At 44.1% G+C, this 16337-nt stretch overlaps 1 protein-coding gene and 1 long non-coding RNA gene across 9 annotated transcripts in view; one reads left to right on the top strand and one right to left on the bottom strand.

The window, feature by feature from the left end:
- The window catches only part of CHST11 (carbohydrate sulfotransferase 11), a 210127-nt gene extending 201248 nt beyond the window's left edge, over window positions 1-8879 (bottom strand). For 3 of the 8 annotated variants that reach the window (XR_014555647.1, XR_014555648.1, XM_083700810.1), the window contains exon 1: window positions 872-1262. Coding sequence is in view for 4 of the 8 variants with exons in the window: in XM_083700810.1 (XP_083556936.1) it covers window positions 872-974 (103 nt within the window). In the remaining 4 variants the exon portion in view is untranslated. Of the gene's footprint in view, window positions 1-856; window positions 1268-8737 lie in introns of those variants that run through there. The other 5 variants (XR_014555646.1, XM_083700805.1, XM_083700809.1 and 2 more) reach the window with 5 other exon arrangements.
- Window positions 8880-9362: 483 nt separating this feature from the next.
- On the top strand, window positions 9363-14711 carry LOC310825247. Its single transcript, XR_014555192.1, has 3 exons — window positions 9363-9515; window positions 14208-14316; window positions 14587-14711. It is a non-coding gene; the product is annotated as an uncharacterized lncRNA (long non-coding RNA).
- Window positions 14712-16337: the final 1626 nt, after the last annotated feature.

Genomic DNA, 16337 nt, shown 5'->3' with positions numbered 1-16337 from the left:
AGGCAGGGCAAAACTGCCAATCAATCAATCAATCAATCAGTCCCACTTTTGAAACTCCACATTTCTGTATTTTAATGCTCCCACCGTGAAGCAAGTCCCGTGGAGTTAACTTGACAGCAAGGGGGCTTAGCGTTGCAACCTTGCCATCGTTCCCAGTTTTATCACTGCAGGAAAGTGCCTTTCCTCCAAGTAAGGAGAGATAGACGGAGGGGCAAAATAATGGGCGGAGTCGTCGCCCCCCACAACCACCACGGCAACCCTCCTTTACAGAAGAAGAAGACGAAGAAGAGACGGTACATGAAAAGTCCAGGGCTGCGGGGTTTGGAGTCTCCTCCGGGCCCTTTCCGATGCTGATGCTGATGTTGCTGCAGCGACGGCGGCGCAGCCGGGATCTCCTCCAACGTCTGCGCGCACATGGCCAGCAGCTGGAAGCCGGCGAGAGGAACGAGGCGAGCCCGTCACCAGCAGCAGGCGCCCCGCTCGGGCCGCCCTTCTCCCCAGAGCACGATCTTGCCGGCGGGATTCCTCCCCCCTCCAAAAAGAGGGAGCTCCCGGTCCCTCGCCTCCTTCCCCGGACCCCCCACCCCTGCCTTCATTCACCCCGATCCCCACCTCTCTGAGCCCCCCCCCCTCCCGCCCTCGGAAGTTGGCCGTCCCCTCGCCAGCGACCCCCGGGCGACCCGGCTCTACCCCACCCGTGGCCTCGGAGGAGGTGCTCCCTCGCCGGACTTTCCTCTCGCCTCCCGCCACCCGCGTTACCTCCGGCCCCGGAGCCCCAGGCGCCGCCGCGCCAAGTCCCCGCGAAGGGCGCGCGCGAGGTGGAGGAGGAGAAGCCGAGGAGCAGCAGCCGCCCTACCTGGGTGCAACATACTTTGGAAATAGAAGATGACGAGCGCGAAGGAGCCCAAGCAAGTGACCAGCACCATCCGGCAGACGCGGTTCATCCTCATCACTTCCAGCAGCGCCGCCTTCATGGCTTTGTCCCGGCGAGTGAGGCGAGGGCGAGGCGGCGAGAGGAGGAGAGCCAACGGGAAAGGAACCGGCCGGGCTCCCTCGCCGAGAGTTGGGAGGCTGAGGAGCCTGCAAGGAGCGGCAGCGACGCCGAGACCGGCCGGCTCGCTCAGCTGGCGGAGGAAGCAGCAGCAGCTGCTGGTCTCTCCTCCTCCTCCTCTCTCCTCCTCGGCGGCTGCTGCTGCTCTGGAGGCTACCTTGGGCAGCGGCGGCAGCAGCTTGCCAGCGCTCCTTCATTTGGCCGCGAGATAGTCTTCGGCTGGAAGATACCACTCGCGCCCTCGGTTTGGGGGCGGCGGGAGGGCGGAGGCGCGCGCCGAAAGAGGATCTCGCGCGGAGGGAGCGGCGCGCCTCACCCTCTCCGAGAAGGTGGTCGCGCCCAGCTGTTTCCCCTGCGCGTCTTGCGGCTTTCCTCGCGGTCCTAAAGCGGCTCTGCCTCGCGCCGGGGGCTACGCAGCGCGCAGAATGAGATGGGGGGTCGGGAGAGAAATCCCCTTCCTTCCTATCGCCTAACGGGCTGGAAAAAAGAGTTCAAGGAAATAAAGTAGGAGAACGGAAAGAAAGCGAGGAGTTAATGATACTCCTACCGGGACTCCTCTCTCACGGTCAGGACAGTAGCTCAGAGATAGAGCATCCCTGCTCTGCGTGCAAAACGTCCCATGTTCAGCCCCTGACAGCTCCAGGCAGGACTGAGAGAGACCCTGGCCTCAAAGCACATTTATTCTGAACTATTATTGTTTTATTAACGATAATGATTGGATTTCTTACTCACCCTTCCCCAGAGGTCCCAGGGCAGGATGCTCCAATATAAGAAATGCAGTATTAAAATCAGTTTACACAATTTGCAAGTAGTGCATTTAATGGGATTTGTTTCCAAATGAATCAGCCTCAGATTGCAGTCATGAAGGAGGACAGTCAGGTAAAGTCAAGGCCATTTAAATAAATGGGATTAAGCACACCTAGTTCTGCACACTAGGGGTGACTTTTGCAGTTTTGATCCATGTTAGTCTTGGGTTTTGAGTTAATTTAATAGATAACATTTCAGAAATGCCTCTATTCAGACCACCAAAATAGTAGGGATTTTGGATTCTTCTTTCTTATGGAGCAACACAACTACTTTTATTTTTTAATAGACAATGATTTGGAGCGCAATTTTCACATGGCCTGGGGTGAAGCAGCTGTTGAAGCAAAATTTCAGCAGCAAGGGGGCACATTTCCACTTCCAAAGGCAGACCAAATTGATGGTGTATGTAAAGCAGGGATGAAGACCCTCCAGATGTTGTTGGACTCTTAACCCCTGTCACCCGCAGCCAGGATGGCCAATGGTCAAGGATGGTGGAAGCTGTAGAACAAAAACAACAAGTTCTCCATCCCTCATGTATACTGAAGACTGTACACTACACACAGAGAGAGAGAGAGAGTGGAGTAGTGCTTAGAGTCTTGGACTAGGATGGGATGTTGGCAGTGGCAGACCTTGGCGTCTCAAATTTCAGTGGCACCCTGTGCAACACCAAAATTCAGCATGCCTGAATTTATATAGTTGTGGCCCCAGAGGCTTCGCACCTGGTGCAACTGAACCTGTCACACTCCCCCTGCCTTTGGTGATGGAAGTAAACCCACAATGCTTACAATATACCTCGGGTTAAGAACTTATTTCAGAGGTCCGTGCTTAACCTGAAACTGTTCTTAACCTAATGGGGCCTCCTGCTGCCACTGCGCCGCTAGAGCATGATTTCTGTTCTCATCCTGAAGCAAAGTTCTTAACCCGAGATACTATTTCTGGGTTAGCGGAGTATGTAACCTGAAGCGTATGTAACCCAAAGTACCACTGTATTACCTGAATCAGTGTGGGGTGATACACAGAGAAGCTACCTCTTCTTCATCACTGATTCCTCACTAATGGCTACTGGTTGGTAAAGTAGATCTCTTCCTTTGAGGTTCTGCACACCCACTGGAATATATTTTCCAAATGCAAAAAATGAGGAGACCCTGTTTTAAATCTCCACTCAGCTATACGGCTGAGAGCTTGGGCCAGTGATGATCTCTTAGCCAAATCTACCTCACAGGATTGTTCTGAGGACAAAATGGAGAGGGGGCAGGAGAGGCAGAGAACAATACATGCCAGCTTGACCTCCCTGGAAGAAAAGTGGGGTATAAGTACACTTAGAGAAAGTAAACAAAAAGTGCTTGCTAAAATGCACCTAGGCTAATGTTTGGTTATCAGAGCAGACTATATACATTACATCACCAGGCAGAGACTTGGATTTTTTACATCAGCAGGCAAAGGCATTTAATGTATGGAGAGATCATGTAAAACAAAAAGAGTTATATCCCCCATGCTTTGTTTTGCTTTAAAGAGAAACTGTTACTGAGATTGATGCATGTGGTTTCTTGAACCATTGCTAGCCAGGTTCTCACAGTCAGCTGGATAATCTTGGAAGTTAAACCTCAGTACACAAATTGATCACAGGCAAATATGCTTCTTAAACATGTTTTCTTGGTGTGTGTATGTGGGGGAGGGGGAGAGAGAATGAGATCAAAAGCATTCTGGGGCTGAAATCCAGTTTAAGCCCCATTGAACTGTTGATACTTTAGAAACTTGGATTAGTTAGCGGAAAGTTTAGCAGTTATTTAGCTAAATGTGAATATTTTTGGTGATTGTTCTTATTAATCAAACAGTTTAGGGGGAAAATAATTTTGATGTTTTTGTTAGCTAGCTGGTGTGGATATAAATGTTAACTGATGAAATTTGTCAAATGGATTTTGTACATGTATTATTTCTACTGTATTTATCTATCAATATATAGCTCTGTATTGTTTACTGTTTCTGTGTGCTGCTCTGAGCATATCTATAGGAAAGTGACTGGTAGATAAGCATCTGTTGTTGTAGTTGTTCAGTCGTTTAGTCATGTCCGACACTCTTCGCGACCCCATGGACCAGAGCATGCCAGGCACTCCTGTCTTCCACTGCCTCCCACAGTTTGGTCAAACTCATGCTGGTAGCTTTGAGAACACTGTCCAACCATCTCATCCTCTGTCATCCCCTTCTCCTTGTGCCCACCATCTTTCCCAACATCAGGGGCTTTTCCAGGGAGTCTTCTCTTCTCATGAGGTGGCCAAAGTATTGGAGCCTCAGCTTCACAATCTGTGCTTCCAGTGAGCACTCAGGGCTGATTTCCTTCAGAATGCATAGGTTTGTTCTTCTTGCAGTCCATCTTGCAGTCCATGCAGATGGACGTGCAGATAAGCATACCACTACTAATAATGTTTAAAACATAGTAAGGTAAAAGGTAAAAAGGTAAAGGACCCCTAGACAGTTAAGTCCACTCAAATGCGACTTTTGGAGTTGCTAATTTCACTTTTCAGGCTGAGGGAGCCGGCGTTTGTCCACAGACAGCTTTCTGAGTCATGGCCAGCATGACTAAACCACTTCTGGAACAACGGGACACCATGACGAATGCCAGAGCACACAGAAACGCCATTTAAAATATAGCAACTCCCTGGGACTTTCTTCTGTGTGGACATGCATAGGGTTTCACTGTGAATTGAACTTCCTCATTAGGGTTCCTGTCTGCTTAGGTTCAGATTATTGAGAAATTCTCTACTCACTCACTGATGTCAAGTATTCTTAGAAATAAATCCTATCTGTGAAGACTCTTAGAAATTTGTTTTCTCTGTCAACAGAATACTTTGAGCTGGCTTTGCTGATACAGGACCTAACATGTTTATGGTTTGACATGAAGGAATGTAGAAAAATCATAACTTCCTCGAGCTACGTTATCATGACAGATTCTTGGGAGTGGGGGGATCCAGAGAGCTTGATCTTTAGATACACTGAAATCCTTCATGGGGATTTTTTTCCCCATGAACAAAACCAGCGATATATGCATCCTATTCACACAAAAAACATTGCAGCAGATCGAATGAACAAACAATATTGGAGCAGAAGACTATGAGATGAAAAGACAAGTGGAGAAGTTTCTCCACTGCACCCATTTCAACAGAGGCTCATTTATTAGTTGTTACATTTGGAAAGCACACCAGGATATCAAATCTAATTTGAGCCCAGACTAGTCAAAATACACACACACACACACACACACACACAGAGAGAGAGAGAGAGAGAGAGAGAGAGGCACCAGGGTACAGACTAAAATGTTTGCCAAACTCTGACATAGTTTGCTGCTCTTTCTTGATTCACAAAGTGCTCTTTTGCCATTTTTTCCATTGCAATTTGCCAGTCCAGGACAACTTTTGCAGTTTGAAGTTGTTGGAATAAGACTAATTGAAATATGGTTTCACAGAGGAGCCAAGACAGCTGCTCCGAATGCCACTCCAACTATGCCAGCTCTAACCTGCTTGCAATTAATTTGAGTTCACTCTTACCCAATAAATGGGCAAATTCCTTCTTGAGGCTAGGAAACTGTTCCAATATTGGGGACCTAACTTTCACACAAAACGTTTCTTATATTTCAGCAGCCAGGGGTTGCTATTCTCATGTCACAGTGTAACATGGGCAGAACTAGGCATGATGCAAAACTGATCTTTGGAGTTGCAAAACCGCAATAAAAAACTGCAGCACTGTGACTCAAACTCTCTCCCAACTTTGCCTACTTGACAGGAATGCTGTCATTGCATTTTCCTGAAAACAGCTGTCAATGAAGTGCCTTAGTGTATGGACATACTCTAAGACGGAGTATTCCAGAAATTGTGAAACTACAACTCTCATCATCCCTGGCCTTGCTGGACCTGCAAATTTGTTGGCATGGCATTTTGTGTGTCTATAATAGAAACGAGCTAGTACATGTCTCCATAGGAGGCCTTTCAGCAATGAAAGCGAGAGGTGGTCTCACAATGTGGCCCCTTACTTCCCAGGCTCTTTTCCACTGCATTTTTATAAATGACTCTAGAAGAATGAAGACTGCAGCAGCTAACTTGATGAAGGCAGAAATCCTGCACATGTTTACCTGGAAGTAAGACACACACATGCAAGGGACATGGGTGGTGCTGTGGGCTAACCCACCGTGGGCTAGGACTTGCCGATCAGAAGGTTGGCGGTTCGAATCCCTGCGACGGGGTAAGCTCCCGTTGCTTGGTTCCTGCTCCTGCCAACCTAGCAGTTCAAAAGCACGTCAAAAGGCAAGTAGATAAATAGGTACTGCTCCGGCAAGAAGGTAAACAGCATTTCCGTGCGCTGCTCTGATTCACCAGAAGTTGCTTAGTCCTGCTGGCCACATGACCTGGAAGCTGTATGCCGGCTCCCTCGGCCAATAAAGTGAGATGAGCGCCGCAACCCCAGAGTTGGTCACGACTGGACCTAATGGTCAGGGGTCCCTTTACCTTTACCTTTAAGACACACACACACACACACACACACACACACACTTTGGGAGGAAACATGAAGATATATGGTAAATTTAATCAATCAGTCAATAAATACATTGATGTCTGTGAATTAGGACAAAGAAAACCTTGCAGTCCAGTTCCATCACATGATGCAGCCTGTATCACTAGATGCTGCAGGAGAATGTGAAAGAAGAAGATCAGACATGTTTTAGGAGGCAGCCATGTCTTGTTCTGGCCCTAGAATGCAAGTTCTGCAGTGAGTTGATTGCTACATTTAAGAAAACCCTGCTATTTATTATTCATCAAACGACTCCATTAGCAAACTGCTTTACAATCTTTCTTATGTTCTTCCTTCCAAGGATGTGTTGGAAACACAGTGCCCACCCCACACTCCGAAAGGTCATATTTCCATGAAACAGAACTCTAAAAATGCAAACAATTGAGTCATTTCCTGCTTCTACTAACATGAAACTTCTTCCCTTCCTATCTGCTGAATAAAATGTACAGGTAGGTAAGACTAGGTGAACTTTCAAGCCAAGGAAGAGTAAGGATGAATCACAGTAAGATCTCACAGAATAATATAAACCCACATTTCTGTAATGAGTTCTGGCATCACTTCACACATTACATCCAGCCAGTAGCATTGCAAAGCATGATGCATTAAAGTGGGTACGTTATATAACCACCAAGGTGGCTCTGGAAATCCTTGTTTTGAAGTGTCCTTGGGACTGGGATTATCACATCCTTCTTTTATGAGTAGTGAAGGTCTTAGCTGTCTTAGCAGTGAGATCATCCCCATCCTAGGTATGCCCAAAGGAAGGGCTGGGTTACACCTTTTGGGGTAGAGGTTTGATAACCAAGATAGAACATGCACTATGCACTTTGGAGAGGGGTAGTCAGGACCATACAAGTATGAAAGGAGGGGAGGCAGCACAGGGTTGAGGAATAGAAGAATACATCCAATCTCTGGGAAGCCAGAATTAATCATAAATATTCCCTATTCCCTATTATTACTGGCTGGTTATATGTCAAATGCATGGATCGTGAAGGGAAGGCAGCTGTAAAGTTCCAAGAGGCAACATAGAGTTCTTCTTCTGTGTAGATTTTAATTTATTTCTCTAAATGAAAAACATATTTATATTGCCCTTTCAAGGTGCTTCACAACAACATGCTTGTGGCCTGTAAAATAAAGGAATGATTCCTCATGTCTTGTGGAGAAGGTAGCATGCTCATCTTTGGATAAATGACATAAAATGTAGGTTTCTAGGAAGCCATCTTATACAGAGTCCATCTAGCTCAGGATTGTCAGTCAGCAAATTGTCCTGGGCCTACTTTGCCTCTTCATCCAAAACCTCAGGAAGCCATTGCCATTCAGAACAAACCAGGAAAGGGCAACATCTGGCCTTCTGGATATTTGCTGGACTACAACTCCCATCATCCTTTAGCATTGGCCATGCTGGCTGGGGCTGGGGCAAGTTGGAATTAACAATATCAAGAGGGGCGAAGATTCCTCATCCCTGGAGTAGACAGCAATGTACTAGATGGACTAGTGGTTTAAACTGACATAATGCAGCTTCCCAGATCAAAAGTATACTGCATCTGCAAAACGTGACAAGTCATCTTTACAAAATGGAAATGCCAGGCCTGTTATCTTGATAAACCATGTTAACAGGCTGTCGATCATGCTTCTGACAGGGCAGAGACTTTGAGATGCCACAATTTACAAGCAAAGTGTAAACACTGAGCTGTGAAAATTGTAACAGCAGGTGCTACATGCATTTCTATATCAATAAATATCAAGTAGCTCCCACTTGGAAGGAAAAGAGAGAGAGAATGAAAGGTAGACAGGAGACCAGCCCTCATCTCAGAGGAAAATCATTGGAGATTGCACACAGCTCTGCCTGTTTTGATACACACTTGGGGATGTCAAAGAAATCCAACAGAAACAGACTCTAGAGAAGAAATTGCTTATGTTCACTTATTTGTCCCATGTTTGGAATGGAAATCAATCCAGCGTATACAATAAGGATTTGCTGCTATTGCTGCTTTCATTCTGCAGATGATATGTATTTGATTGCATCACCCTTTTCCTTTTACATTGAAATGAATGGGATGGAATTACATAATGACCATGCAAATTTCTTTTTTTAATCTTTATGTAACTTGTATTAAACCGTTTTTAATTTTGTATGGCTCCTGACATGTTGTGACCCACTCTAAGACCTTGGAATGAAAGGTGGATAAAATAAATAAATAAATACACAGCACAACAAACTAGGAGGCTGGAACAGGATGGGGGAGATTCAAGCTCAAAATTCCTCTCTGATTTGAAGCTCACTGGGTGAAATTAGGCAAGTCATTATTTCTGAGCCTAACCTACCTCACAGGGTTGTTGTGATGATGAAAGCGTAGAGAAGAATGTGTACTACTCTGAATTTCTTGGTAGAAGAACAGGATGCAGATGTGCCATAATAGTTTCAACCACCAGCTGCCAGGAAATGAAACGAGGAAGATAGTTGCTCCTGCTGGAATGTAAATTAAAATATTTACATGTTACACTTTGTTCTAAAACTAGACCCTCAAGACAGCTAGCAATATAATAGAAACAGGAATTAATAAGCAATATAATTCTTACAACCTAAGCTGCAGCAGAAATAACGAACAAATAGTGCAAGTACATTGTGCATTGTTAATTGGGGAGGGGTTATGTTTATTATTAAAATTATAATGGGTCAGTATATGTGGCTGATAACCAAAGGGTTGGTGGGTCGAGCCCACCCAGGGACGGCTGTGGACAGAATCCCTACATTGCCGGGGCTTGGGCTAGATGATCCTCCTGCTCCCTTTGAATCAGAGTTGCCAGGTCAGGAGCATCACAGGGTCCAAACCTGAGGCTTTAGGGACTGCCCCTGGTGATGTCACAGATGCATTCCTTTGCAATGTCATAGGGCAGAACCTGGAGATGGAGGTTAATTGGAAGAAGGTAGAGCAGAGCTACCCCCGCCCTGAGTGCCTATGCTGCAATTTGCAGCCAACTCCTGCCAGGTTGAAACTCTGCAAGCTGCATGCACAGTCTTCTTAATATTTATTAGTATTTATTATTATTAGCACTCTGGGCCACCTGGAAATTCAAGCCCTCCATTTGCCACACAAACTTAGTGAATTCAGGCCAGACCTGGAGGTCTGGCAACCTTAGTAGGCTTTCATTATTTAAGAGGAAGAGAGCAGTCTTCTATCAGTTATAGCATTTTATAGAAGTGTTTTTTTCCCATGAAATGATAGAACATAGCTGGGGAGGGAGAGGCGGAGACTTGCAGCACCATGGCTCTTTGGAAGTAATTCCCACTCTGCTCATTTGGCCTTACAGTTCTCTTGTGGATGTTTCGTTTATGTCTTCCTGCTCAGAACAAGACCTTCCAAAAAGGCCAAATCACTCTCTTTCTGCTCAAGTTGTGTACTGTTTAGTTCATTTTGTTCTGTAAACATTGACCAGGATTTTCTCTCTGCTTTATTCAAGTGTCGGTGCTAACAGGGCCACCATTTTTCCCTGCCTGCCTTCCGCCCCCCCCCCCTCCTTGCCTAGCAGGCTGCTGGGAAAGGAACAGAACATTCTCACTGGAAGTCTGAGCTTGCAGAGGGCTTTTGAAATCAGGCCAAAGCCTCTGTAGAATTAGGCTGAGGGCGGCAGGAAGCCCTCAGGTTGTGCACCTTTGCTTCAAGCCGTGTCAGTTGCATCCTTTAACCAGGGACACCTTATGAGCAAATAGATAGATAGAAGATAGATAGATGATAGATAGATATAGATAGATAGATAGATAGATAGATAGATAGATAGATAGATAGATAGTTAACCAGGGTTTTTTTAAAAAAAAACCGCTAAGAAGAAATGCAGACAGTAATACCGTTTTAGAAGAGGCAATCTCCTTGCATTCCCTCACAGAGGAAGGAATGCCTCTTCTAAGATATGGAATATGCAAGCACCATCTAAAAACAATCTTACTTTTTTAATTGGTTTTCTTTAATTAATTGAAACCCCAATAGGAATTACAGCTAAATTAGAGAAATAACACTTGTTTCCCCTTCACCCCAACTAAATAATATCATAACTGTTGACAAATATTATTATTGACAAATAATAATTGGTTATTATTATTTATTAGATTTATGTCCTGCCCTTCATTCAAAGACAGGAAAATTTGTCAACATTTTAGTTGGCATTTCTCCTAATAAACAATCAATCATTTTTGGGTGTGCCGCCTTTCCAAAGTTAATGCCATGCTCAAGGCAGCTTACAACGTATAAAAAAACTTCCGAGGCGGCTTCCTGTTTGAGTTTTCCATACATTTTGAGGCTTGCGTATTGAGTTTTTGGACATTTTGGAAGTCAAATGGTCTTCCAGAATGAATTACATTTAAAAACCAAGATACCACTGTATATGCATTTTCATGCACACTTTCCCACAATATGCATTTTTGTACATGTTCGTGAGTGGGGAAGCACCATCTCAAAATCTGAAAACGTGAATTTCAAAGGATAGCTGTGCTTCAGTTTGCTGTTTGTTCCAGACGTGCATATCGGGTAGTTAACAGGCAAACAAAAGTGAATTCATCCCTCATCCCTAGTTAACAGGCACAATCTGATTATGTGAAAAGCCTCAAGTGACACACAGGGCAAGCAGCTGAAAGTAACTTTTGTGGGGAAGGCCCTGTGGAGCCTATAACAAGGGCTAGGATGCTTTACAGCCTGAGGTAAAGACTAGACACTGGATCATTCAGAAGCTACCAAGAATGCCTACTGACGCTAGGGTTGAGCCAAGATTTCTATGAATATATTTTTCCAGTGGTTTCTTTTGTTTTTCTTTTCTCCCACCCCTAGAAAACAACCCACTTTTGCAGAGTTTTCTCACCCAAAACTCTGAGCATTTATTTGTAGTGACTGACCTTTGCTCCCCCCACCCACAAAAAACCCACCCCTGGGAGATGCTATGACTGTGCAGCATTCAAAATGGCAGCCAGACTTCCAATGCAGTAGTTGTTGTTGCTGCTGGAGGAGGGTGGGACTTACGGAAAGGGAAAGAAGCTTTCCTTTTCCTCCTGCTAACGATGAGCTCCACCACTCCTGAGAAACATTTCCCCTAATTCATGATGATGATAAGGTATCATACAGTGCAGATGTGTATGTCCTTGCAAGACGTAATTGATCATTTATAGTCCCACTGTGACTTCGTGGGTACAGCCAACAGAGATTCACTTGTCCACTGGTATATTTTCTGTCCTTAGGTACCTTAAAAACTACTCAGTTCTGTTATGTACCGCTTAACATATATTTGGAGCACCACCTAATGGAGGCATGTGGAATGAACATACTCTCTGGAAGCGATCTAGCTGGGTTTTCTTAGATATGAACAATTAGAGAAAATGAAATAGTTATTCTTATTCTCTCTCTCTCTCTCTCACACACACACACACACATCATATTCATATAATAGTAACAACCATTCCCATGGAATGTGATATTAAGCTCCTAACCTCCAATATTTCACAAATGAAAATACGTTGCTACACTTACAACTGCAATCATCCCTGACCATTGACCATGTTGGCTGCAGCTGGTGGAAAAAATGAATATCAGACATAGACTGTTCTTTATATTACAGTTACATAAATATTAAATGCGCAAACACCTTAGGTTGCATCCAGCGCTGCTGTTCCACTAATGCAGCAGACTTTGGCTTGAACTTCTCCGCTTTGGAAACCCCTTCCCCTGGGCACCCTCAAAATCTGCTCCAGAAGTTTGGAGGGCACATTTTGAGAGAGGGGAGGAAGGAGAAGTCCTGTCGTGCAAGTAGAACTCTGCACATGCAGCACTGGATATATATAACCTGTCACTATTAAATCATTAACAGGCCAATTCTAATATGCTTTATTACAATGTTTGCAATATTTCAAAGACCATAAACTCAAAGTAATCCCCAGTCTTTGACTTCTTGTATATAACCACTTTGAGGAGGGTAATAAAATGCTCCAAATCTGTATCTGGATCCTGAACAAACTAATATTCAATAATAACCAATTAAACTCTTCCGCTCACATCCCTTTTCTGGCCCCAGGTCAAAAATCTGACTCACTCTTCAATCTACCATTTAATTATTTTTCCATGTGTAACTAACAATGTAAACTTCCCCTGGTCAATTAGTATATCAAATTATTTATGTCGAGTTCTCCAGTGAGTATGCATACAAATTCTTTATTAGCTCAGGCATTCGTGATATTCCTTTCCTAGATAACAATTTTTCCTTTACCAGTGTTCATTTTCTTTCGTTACAAATTGCTGAAGGCACTTTGCCTGCTTCTCCCAGTATTTGTGACCCTGCAACAGCCTATCTGACCATGGCTTCTGAAGCAAGGGATGTTAGGTGTGATCGTAAGAGTTTCATTAAAATAAAATAAAAAATGTAACATTCCACCTTGCAGTGGATATTATGCTTCTTACAGAAGAGCTGCAATGAAAATGTATTTTACATTTTACTATCTGGATGGGTTGTAGGGGAGGGGAGAGAAAGGAAGCTTGAGCACATGGCCTCAACATTCTAAAATGTACCCCCAAATTCTCCCAAAAGGCAAGAAAAAGGAGCAGAGACTGATGCAGTTCAAGTACTAAGAATTTGGCTATGTTTCTGGTAAGCTGAAGCTTCTGTAAACTGGGCTTATCCTTTGTGTGACTCTAGCAGGAGTTAAGGGACGTGGGTGGCGCTGTGGGTTAAACCACAGAGCCTAGGACTTGTTGATCAGAAGGTTGGCGGTTCGAATCCCCGCAACAGGGTGAGCTCCCGTTGCTCGGTCCCTGCTCCTGCCAACCTAGCAGTTCGAAAGCACGTCAAAGTGCAAGTAGGTAACGCTCTGGCGGGAAGGTAAACGCCGTTTCCGTGCGCTGCTCTGTTTCGCCAGAAGCGGCCACATGACCCAGAAGCTATACGCCGGCTCCCTCGGCCAATAAAGCGAGATGAGCACCACAACCCCAGAGTTGGTCACGACTGGACCTAATGGTCAGGGGTCCCTTTACTTTTACCTTTACCTAGCAGGAGTTAAACACCCATAATTTTTAAGGGGAGGGGGTCATAATAATTATGACCTATAGTGTTTAACTCCAACTAGACTGAGCAAAAGTTAGCCAAGGAATAGTGAAGTGATCAATGTAGGAGATGTAAGGCACCTAACACAAATATACTTCATGTGTCACAAGAATGTTCTGCAATCCAGACTTTCTGGGAATCTGCTCTGATAGAAATAGAAAAGTGCCCTAGGTTACGATCTTCCAATGGACCCAGTTGTAATACTGTTTGAGGATCTCAAGAGCACTATACCACAGGAGGGTACTGAAATGGCATCTCACTTATCAACAGCAGCTAAAATGGCAATTTCTCAAAACTTGGGGGGGGGGACGGGACGGGACACCACATCATTGTTGTTTGATTCTTGGTTATCTAAAGTTTAGGAGATAGTTAATATAGAAAAAATAGCAAATTTGATAAGAGAAGGCATTCAAAAGAACAATAAATAGAGTCTGTTTATCCACTTCTAGAATGATATACTGCAAGATTTAATTAATCTGTTCCCATTATTAGAGGATATATATTCATATTTGTCTACAACTTAACATTGTGATGATTATTACAATACTGTTTTCTCTTTGTAATAATCTTTTCTATTTTCAAGAAGGCAGCACATGGGAATCCAAGAGTTGCAGGGAGTATTTCAGGGCAAAGTCTGTTTATTCATACAAGGAGCTCAGTAAATATCCTCTCTGTAGGCACTAGGTGCCATAGCAAATTAATGAACTGTCTGTCCCAGATATTTATCTAAAGCCACAGTTCAGGAGGAACCTTGAGCAGATGTTATGTGGGTCATGCCTAGCGTACTTTGCCAGTAGCAGAGAGGACCTTCTTCATTGCCTACCAAGGTACTATTGGACCCCTGAAAGGGTGTGACCAGCATCCTCACTGGGTGGAGCAAACATCCTATCCAGTTTTCTTTCCTTGGGCTTGGAACAAAAGAAAAAGTAGCTTTGGAAGCGGGAAAAGGCAATAAGTCAACAACGGGTGCGGTTGGGGAGGGAATGTTTTAACTTCAGGCTGTTTACAGTAATGCATAAGTACAGCGGTTAACTGTTCCAAGCTTGACGTGCTTCTATTTGCAAAAACTTAATTTAATCATTTCTTCCGCACTGCAGTCGTTCAAGAGCAAGGAGTGTGGAAATTTGGAGAGCATCAAGCCAACATAAATTGCCCACCGGACCTGTGATCCTCTTTAAACTGTGCAACAGTTTGGAAAAGTTATCCAGACCCTTTCCCACTCCTATGTAATTAAAAATCTACAAATAGAACAAAGTTTCAGACACTACTTCTGATTTTGTTTGGTACTGTAGCCCATATTTGTTGATGCTCTGTGGTTTGGTGGTTAGAGTATTGCACCAGGAGGGGAACCTCGGGTTCAAATCCTCACTCAGCAATTGGGGGGGGGGGTGCTTTGGGTCAGTTGCCATCTCTTAGCCTAACCTACATCACAAGGTTGTTGTAAGGCTAAAATAAGAGGGCAAAGACCATGCTGAGCTGTACTGAGCTCCTGCAGGCAATTAATATAACATAAATCTTATCAAGAACACTCTAGGATCCTAACTGATTTTGTGAGTTCAGCTCAGAACATCATTAGTAAAAAGGATATTTGACCCACTTCTTCTGCCCACCAGACCTGTGATCCTCTTTTCATGTTCGAGGAGCAATTGAGCACACCCACACAATACAAAGAAAAGGCAGGAACCAAAATGCAGCCATCCTTCAAAAATGTGCACTTCTCCAAATTTTGCAATGCAGTCCTCTAGCCAAGTAAAGTGTTCAAAAATGAACATACTAGTGTAAAGTGTGCATAATAGTGAAAAGAACATGCAAAAATGTGCTGTCTTCTGGAAATTGCTTTTTAAAAATGTGTATAGTAGACAAAATTGCATACAAAATGTGTATATGTGCAGTGTGCATAAATTCACTCTCAAATGCTGGTGAATTCTCATGAAGACTTTAATAATAATAATAATAATAATAATAATAATAATAATAATAATAATAATAATAGGTATGGAAATGTAGGGAACTGAACAGAAGGCAGAGTGGGTGAGTGACAAACAGAAACACACAGATTTGCCCTTCTTGACTGACGGGCATAGGTGTAAACACCCTGGGGCCCATGAAGGGGCCAGGCACCCACAAATTTTGGTGCCAGGGCCATGCACACTGCATGGCACCCACAGCCCTGTGCACCCATGGTTGAGGGCCAAGCTGTCACTCCTGCTCACAGGTAACAATTACAAGCCACATTGTAGAAGCATGGGCTGCTTGGAGCTTAGGAAGGGGAACTGGAGACATGGGTTCCCCACACTGCTTTTGTGTGATACTGCAGTGAAGCAGTGTCAGCCTTGATACCATTAATCATGAGAACCAACAATACAGGGAGCTGCACAGCCTGCATTAATGATATTTGTTTTAGCTTTCTCATGTGCCTTAAGACAGTATATTCATATGTGGAACAGTGAGTGGGCAATGTAATCAGTTGTAAACAAGCCATAGGCATTAGATCGTCTCTGCCACATGAGAGGCAAAGCAATTGCCTAAATACGTATTTTCCCCTCCTAATTCCTCCACCAGGGAGTCTTCTAAATAAGTATCTTCGAAGCTATATTGCATTGCACAGGGATGCAGGGAATATCATGTTGGCATCCGTAATGTATGCAATAAACAATAAACAGTGGAATAAAATGAATGAATTCATCTTCCTGGGACCTGCCTCTATTCATATTCCAGCTGACTGCAGACTGATGAAGCCGTGTGAGGAGACAATAAAGTCGGACGCATTGGTATCGTAGCCTTCACAAATTAGAAGGTACAAATGAGTCTTGCTTGGGAATTGCTTTATGCACCTTCTTCTAAATTA

This window comes from Podarcis gaigeae (assembly GCF_964106915.1).
Source record: "Podarcis gaigeae genome assembly, chromosome: 10".
Classification (NCBI taxonomy): domain Eukaryota; kingdom Metazoa; phylum Chordata; class Lepidosauria; order Squamata; family Lacertidae; genus Podarcis; species Podarcis gaigeae.
The sequence above is the reverse complement of the archived record's forward strand: the minus strand, read 5'-3'. Positions and strand labels throughout refer to the sequence as shown.